At 40.8% G+C, this 8,317-nt stretch overlaps 1 protein-coding gene across 1 annotated transcript; it reads right to left on the bottom strand.

Annotated features, from left to right (window-relative positions):
• Positions 1–1,282: 1,282 nt before the first annotated feature.
• znf385b (zinc finger protein 385B) lies at positions 1,283–5,717 on the bottom strand. The gene is made up of 7 exons (XM_062403268.1): positions 5,582–5,717; positions 5,282–5,392; positions 2,968–3,139; positions 2,486–2,872; positions 2,204–2,388; positions 1,841–1,936; positions 1,283–1,560 (listed from the first exon to the last, which is right to left on the bottom strand). The coding sequence occupies exons 1-7, from the start codon at positions 5,654–5,656 to the stop codon at positions 1,291–1,293; spliced, it is 1,296 nt and encodes a 431-aa protein (XP_062259252.1). The 5' UTR covers positions 5,657–5,717; the 3' UTR covers positions 1,283–1,290.
• Positions 5,718–8,317: the final 2,600 nt, after the last annotated feature.

Below are 8,317 nucleotides of genomic sequence, written 5' to 3'. Positions count from 1 at the left end.
CAGTCCAGATGAGATTTTCTGTTAATGTTGTGAGATGAGATTTTCTTTTTTTTTCTTATTATTAACAAAAGGATCAAACCTGTTAAAACTGACTTGTTGCCATAAATTCATTAGTGACAAAACTGTGCCAATGTAGTTTAGGTTTGGATCTGCAATAAATAAAATATATTTCTGATTGCTCCCTGAATATATTAAAATCTGACTGTGCCAAAAATAGCTGCTTGAGTTACATACTACACTTTTCAGCTGTCACTATTGTTTTGAGTTTTCAATAGGAAAACACATTTGGGAATTGGTGTTTCTTGAGATCTATTGACAGCCATGACATTACAGAATAACCCAATCCTTATTATTCGTCACATCACAGTTTGTTTGCTCGAGATGTTGTATGTTGTATGTTTAACAAGAAAGCAGAGAGTGACCTCCCGGTCCAATTTGACATGAAGACCACTGTGGTGGTTGAGACGACATTTAGGAGGACGTCTGCTGAGTTTTCTGACTCCCGGAGGAAGAAGGACCTCATGCACTTAAATTATCTTGAATTGACGTGAATTCTGAGTTCAGATGAGATTAATTCAGAAAGATTCAACCCATCTTCAATCTCTGAGGACACACTGCCACCTGAACCTGGTTCTAGGTCCAGGATACATTTGTGTCTGAGGTCTGAAAAAGCAGAAAATGGACAAATGGACATCATTGTTCTATAGATTCAGTTTTCATGGAGATTTTTTTTTTAAATTATATATCCTGCTTCCTGTTTTTCGATCTCTGTGGAATCCTGAATGTGAAACTTTATTTTCAGCAGATTGAGGAAACCACAAACACTGTTGATCGTTCATAAATGATGAAGTGCATTTTTTTGTTAGCAAGGTCAAATAAAGGAACGAGCACATTTTCTGTTGCACCACATTTTCCGTTGCAACACATTTTCCATGAGATGGACGTCCAGCATCACGATATCAACAAATGAGCTGCAGGTTTCCAGGATAACTTATTGCTTTCAACAAAATGTGTGAAATTCAGACATTTTTCCAGTCAAGGTTTTCTCGTTAGTGTGAAGATAGAGACACAGGTTGCATTAGTGAGAAAGACGTCTGATCCAGGAGGATGTTTTGTCCCTGTGTCTTTTGTGAAGCCTCAGTTAGGGAAGAAGGTTGCAGGTTTGAATCCCTGCAGCTGCAAGGACATTGTCAACGTCTCATATGGCCTCTTCTGCCCCTGTAGCTCCCCAAAAAATGGATTTCAGAGGTCAAAGGTAGCTGATTCGACTCCCCACCGCCACCTCTGTTGTCAGTATGGCGTGAAGAGAATTGACCCTTGGCCCGCTCTCATTGGTCCAGGGGCCGGACGCAGGAAGGAGGCGGTGAAGAGGGACGAGGAGGCCGAAAGGCGAGGGTGGAGAGAGATAGTCGGGGTGAGGGGTGAGGAGGCAGGCGTGAGGAGGGGACAGGATGAGAGAGAGGAGGGAGCGAGTGAGATGGAGGTGGTGAGGGTGGAGGGCGGAGGAGCGAAGGTTGTGGAGAGGAAGGAAGGAGAGAGGGAGGGCTTCACTAACTCATTCTGAGGAGGAGAGAGGAGATGAGAGAGGAGAGAGGAGAGAGGGAAAGAGAACAAAAGAAACAAGGAGAAAAGAGAGCAGAAGGGGTGAGGAGAGGACAGACAAGTAAAGGAAACAAGGAGAGGAAATTATAGTTATTGTAACAGTTATTGATTTATTACTGACCAATAGGGTTGATTGAATTATTGATAATGTTTCACATCTGCTTGTACACAATACTGTACTTAAATATGTTAAAGACATGTGAATTTGATTGTGAGAGAGTGGTAGAGAGACACTCACTGTGAGAGTGTTTCTCTGCTGTTTGTTGTAAGGGCTGTATTTGGGTTTGCTGGGTTTTCCTGCCACTCGGTCTTTGTGCCTCCTGCTGGAGATGTGCTGCAACAAAACAGAAAGAAACACTGTCAGACTGATGTAGGAAAACATGGTAGAAAATAGCTAATATTATCAAATTGTCCAGTGACAGATCAAATCTTTTGACCACATTCTATATCATGTTTTTTTTTCTCTTCCCCCTGAAGGAGTCATATATTAAACGAGGGCTTTAAGTGTAATCCTGCTGACAAACTATCAAGTACACTATAGGTAATAACAGTAGATTGATGACAACTTCCGGCACTGTTCGTGCCCGATGTGAGTTTCCACCTGTTTGAGTTGGATCTCAGAGTTGACGTGGACGTCACAGATCTGACAGTGGAAGGTTTTGTTCTGCAGGCCTGAGCCTTTCAATCCCAAGCTGATGCCGTTCTTCAGCTTTGCTCCGGGACGAGGGAAGGCCTTGATCGGCCCTGCGCCGCTCCGGGCCTCCAGCATCGTCTTGTGCTTTGAACCTGGAAGCAAAAGAAGCACAGAAACCAGATTTTATCAAATGAGATACATACAATATGACCCAGTTGGCTTCCTGTACATCACCCCCATCCACCTCACCTAAGTTATGAGCCTCCAACTGAGACAGAGAGTTGACAGCCACTTTGCAAAGGGAGCAGTAAAGCAGCTTCTTTGCCTTCTCCTCCTCAGATTCAGCAGGGAGAGGTGCATCCTGGGAGGAAGGAGGAGTAAGAGGAGCATGGGACAAAGACGAGGTGACAGGAGCTGGAGGAGGCAGAGGAGGGGAAGCTTTGGAGGAAGCAGAAGAGGTGGAGGACGAGAAAGAGAGGGCCGGAGCAGGTAGAGCGGAGGGTGGACTGGAGGGAGGAGGCTCACTGCTTGCTCTACTGGACGAGGGCGAGGAGGAGGAGGGAGGAGAGCAGGAAGAGGGGAGGAGGAGGAAAGGTTTGAGGGGAGTCGAGGAGTCTGTGAGGCTGGATAAGAATTCTGAAGAAAAAATGAAAAAACATAATGTGAAACAAAGAACAAACTCACCACAGCATAAAAATGTTGTGACATTCTCATCAGCAGATAAACTCAACCTGTGTGCTGATTGGTAATGCTGTTAAATGAGGCGGGAGGGGCAGGGCCAGCGGGACTGGAGTAGCTCCCATTGGTCTCTGCGGTGATTGACAGCTTGGTCTTGGTCTTGTTCTCCTGAGACTTGAGCTTCTTGGCGTGACGGCTGCCTCTGTAATGAGCCTCTGCTTGAGACTGACGGACAGAGAGACAAGTAACTTTTAGATCTTTATTCTTCTGTCGTCTGAATTCCAGACTGTTCTCTTTGTAAGTGTCAAACAGAAACAGCTTTTTTCCTTCTCTCCTTTTCTGACTTATTTCTTTATGTTTCTTGTAAAATTCCCTTTATTGCTAACATGACCTGTCCTCTTGTCCACTACCTGCCACCAGTTTCTGAGACTCAATGTCAGATAATAGGTGGATTATTTAAATTATTTAAATTATTATTTAAAAACTGATGCAACCAAATAAATCAGAGATCATACTATTAAAGGTTCAGTGTGTAGAATTTAGGGACTTCTCGTGGTGAAGTTGCATGTTGCAGCTGAACAACCCTCCCCTCAGACTCACCTTCCAAACATGAGAGAAAACCTTTGGCAGCCTTCAGTTCTCATAAAAACTAAAAATATGTTTAGTTTGTTGAGTCTGGGTTGCTGTAAAAAAACATGGCAGCCTCCTGATGTAAATATAAATAACTTAAATATAAAGGGGCCATCTAAAACAAGAGTTTGTAGAATTTAGATTAAACACACTAGAGTGAACATCACTGGGCGTATTTTATTCTCAGTTTCTGCCTATATTCCTTTCACCTAGCTCTTACTCAACGAACCTTTAAGAAATAATAATAATATATTATCAGTCAGAGTTGTAGGTGCTGAGAGAAAGTCCATATAATGCTCTCAACAATCGAGATCTTTGTGAAAACTGAAGGATCAACAACATTTTATAGCAGTTTTAATAATACATAATAATACATTGTATTGTGGACACCAAGGAACACCTCACGATAAATCATAAAATGAACAAATGAATAAATAAAATACAACCAGCACGTATCAATACAAAATATGTGACATAAGAATAGTTGAAAAGTAAAACCAAGGTTAATTCTGGGTTAGGAGAACATTTAATGTGAACATGAGAGTTACTACAGTAAAACCAAAAGTAAAAAATTACAAATACAACAGGCTGCAGAATTGACTTTATGGCAATTCAAGAAAGGAGAGGTTAATTTCTGCCAACATGCAGGACAAACAACTCTTTTGTCCACGCTGCCATTGACCTTTTAATTTTTTTTTTTACAATTCTGTTAGATTTTAAATATCTTATTCTCCTTGGCCATATAATGAACTTCATGTTTTATTATTGATGTGGTATTATGTTGTTCTTTTCATTTCATTTTACTGTTGACTGCACAATTATTGATATATATATATATATATATATATATATATGAATATGTATATATGTTTTTTTCCTTAATCAGGTCACTGTTCATCCTGTGTGGACCATGAATGTATGATGTGGTCTGGGTGACTGGTTGCAATCTGAGTATGACATTGTCAGTGCATTTACAGCATCATTAATGTGTTTTCTCATGTCAATGGGTCAGAAATACACCTCCAGGTCATCAGTGTCCTTGTGTCATGACTCAACTTTTACTCAGCGTATTAAACTGAGTTAAAGTTCTCCTCCTCTGATTCCGGTTTTAATGTTCGCTCATGAATTATTTGACCAGCTCATAAATTAGTCAGGTGTGATTGGCACGTCACTCATGAGCAGCTCTTAACCTCTCAGCAGTCGTTATGTGATGGAGCTTAGTGTCCTTAACACAGCTCAGTGTAAACATAGAGGGGTAGAGGTTACACCTGCAAAAACACACTGTGGCAGTGTTAAGTGTCACACAGGCCCAGTTCGTTTGAGTTTAACAATTAAAATAAGAATATTTTGGGGGAAATCGTCTTCAGTAAAAAAACGTCATGTTTGTGCATTAAGTGCAGAGACAGACCAAGGAAGTTGTTTAGTCTAGCTGAGAAAAAACTGCAAACATTTGTCCAGTCGAAAGTGAAAAACAGTTCAAAATCATTTAAATTAAAAGGAGATCCTGGCAGGGCTGGCATACCATCATGTCTATAATGAGCTCTTTGTGGTTTTATTCGGTCTCTATGTTGTCATTATGTGCCTTCTTGTAGTCGTTTTGTGTCTCTTAGTTGTTGTTTGGTTGTATTTAATGTAATTTGTAGTAATTAAGTCTCTTGGCTGTTGTTTTGTTTTATATGTTGTTCTGTCACATCACAGGAAGTTGATCACTGAGGAAGATGAATGAAGCAAACTTACATCAGAGTTGAACCTCAGCTGACAGACGTTACATGAGATGACCTGTCTCTTTCTGGGCACCATGGTAACACCGAAGGTGTGATTGATGACGGCCTTCTGCACTGGGTCCATCTGCAAGAAACACGCAGAGGTCAAAGGTCGACAGTCTGCTCAGGACTCACTGAACGGTGATAAGGCTATTAATCACTGTCAGGAGCTACACCACCCTGTCAACGTGTCCTGTTAATGTCCTTCACACACACACACACACACACACACCCACACACATAATGTCACACAATGATACAAACAATCACATACCGTGTTGAAGTTTGGAAAAAGTCCAACTGGCGACGTCGTATCGACAGAGTAGGTCAGGAACGGTTTCATCATCATTGAGGGACCAGTGGCCCCAATCAGCCCTGGCAATGCCCCGCCTACTGCGCCACACCCACTTCCTGCAAGCGGAAAAAAGTTTTGACCTCGCAGATTCTCCATATTTTTTGACGAGCGAGTGGGGGGGATTAATGGCACTTCAATAACAATTTCATAGAGTCTCTATGCTGTTGTCATCAAGACACTGAGTTATACACACACACTGCTTGGCAAAGACACCCAAGAACAAATGCAGGATATCCATATCACTCAATTGTTTATATCATTTCAACCTGGAGACCCGAGCAACTGCTTTACAGTAAGAATGTGAAGAACATATGGAGCTGTGACCGCTGGAGGCCCGAGAGAGAGAGAGAGAGAGAGAGAGAGAGAGAGAGAGAGAGAGAGAGAGAGAGAGAGAGAGAGAGAGAGAGGGAGGGTGAATAAACAGCTTACATAATGAGTCCATGTGTCCAGTTGCCACAGGGCCGGTGAAGGCTGCTCTGTTCATCTCAACCAATCACAACCATAACAAAACCACAGTGAAAGTTTAAAGAATCAAACGTGGAAACTAAGTCAGCCCTGACAGAGGAGAAGGAGGAGGAGGAGGAGGAGGAGGAGGAGGAGGAGGAGGAGGAGGACGAGGATGAGGACAAGGAGGAGGAGGAGGAGGAGGAGGACGACGAGGACGAGGACGAGGACGAGGACGAGAATACGTTTTATGGTTATTGTTTTTTTCTTTCTATCCAACTTGAATTAAATAAATTTACACCGTCCTATTTTAAATGTACAATCAAGCAGTTTAGCTGATTTTAAATTCATTCTCCTTATTTCACACCCATTCTGAATAACCATGGACTGTATTCACTGACGACATGGCTGCTCCACCCTATATAAATGAAGCCAAAGAAGGCCCCTGGTGGCTGGCTGCAGTATAACCACTCAATTGAACCCATTTGTAATACCGTATAATATATTTACAGCGGACCTAGAGCTACCGACACATGTTTTAAACAATTCTAAATGCACTATATCTTATTCTAGCCTGTTTTAATTGGATTAACTGACTGAAATACATTTATAAACCAACTGATGTTACCCATTATAACTGGTCATAAATAAAATATACAAATAGAATATCGGATTTCAATTGTAGTTATAACCCGTTTGAATCGTTTAAAAATGCACAAAAAAAACGATAACCCAATGTAAGGTATATCCAGGTCAGAACAGGCCATGCCAGGCTAGGCCAGGCCAGACTGGCATACCTTTAGACTGACATTAGGCTAGCTGTGGATTAGCTGCATGCCACACTGTTGCTTTCGGAGATTGACCTCATATAACAGAGCAGGAGTCAGAGTCTGTATTTATCACCACAGCTCTTTATTAAGTTCAGGACAACATGACTCACCACAGTGCTGTAATCAAACACATGGAGCTGGACACACACAATGACCACTGTGTGGATCAGCTTTTATCAGCTGGAAGATTATTTGTGATGGTTAATACAGATTGGGAACTATTTTTATCGATGGTGTTATGTGTCAACTTGATGGAAAAATAAAAGCTTTGCATTCAATAATGCAACCACAATGAAGATGTAATACTAGTAAACTGAACCCATGCACACTGTCGGTCCTAAAAATATCTCCATTGTCAGAGCAATGTCAATAACTTTCCATGTGTAATCCTTTCTACATGGTATATATATTTTACTATAACTATTCGATTTTCTTTGTTTATATTGATTGTTCATTTATTTATAGCTTTTTTTTTCTGAGGGCTTTTATGTCTGATATTGTCTGTGCTGCCGTTACATGGAAGTTCTCCATTTGTGGGACTAATGAACTATTATCTCATCTTATCTACAACACGAGAACCAATCATGACCTATCAAGCCTCACTGAAACCATCTCAAGAAACCATAATAGTCCATTACTGGTGCCCCCCCCCCAATTACCCTGGAACCTTTCTCAAAGACACCATTACAAACCTACTTGTCTCTGGGTTCAGTTCCTCCTCTGTGCTGATAGGTACATCTGTTTGTTGGTGAAACTTGAAAGGGTGTGTAATGGATCAGGGAATAACTATTTACATTTTGGTGCAGATCTGGAAATTACTTATTACTTTTTCCAATACTGTGAGATCAGGCATTTGGGGATATTGTTACTAACTTCACAGGGAATAATTAATGGATCTTGATTAAAAAGAGAAATGTGCTTTACTGCAGTTCCAGTGTTTTCATGTTGTTTGTCTGAGTATCAGCAAGATTAGGATTAGATTAAGAATTTTCCTTTTTAAACTTTAAACCTTAAAATTGTAAAAAATAAGGACAGAGACCTTTATGGAAAAAAATTGTGGATGTGGATAGTTATCTAGATTTTTTTAAATAAACGTATTTTAGGGGGGATTTTTATTCAGTTACTGTATGTTATAAAATATTCCTCTCAACATACCACAGAATGGATATGTGGTGTTTAATGTAAGGAGTTTGTAGAAAACGTCTATGAACACATGTGTGTGTTACAGACATCAATACAGATATGCAATATGGTGATCAGCCAATCAGCCTTGGCGGAGGTTTGTTATTGAAAACTTACAACTCCTTTACTTAAATCATGGTAGAGACCATCAGAACTTCCTTAAAGACCCTAGTCAACTAATAAATCACCTCTAAGACCA

The sequence above is a fragment of the Platichthys flesus genome, chromosome 13 (assembly GCF_949316205.1).
Source record: "Platichthys flesus chromosome 13, fPlaFle2.1, whole genome shotgun sequence".
NCBI lineage: Eukaryota > Metazoa > Chordata > Actinopteri > Pleuronectiformes > Pleuronectidae > Platichthys > Platichthys flesus.
This window is presented reverse-complemented; position numbering and strand designations above follow the sequence as displayed.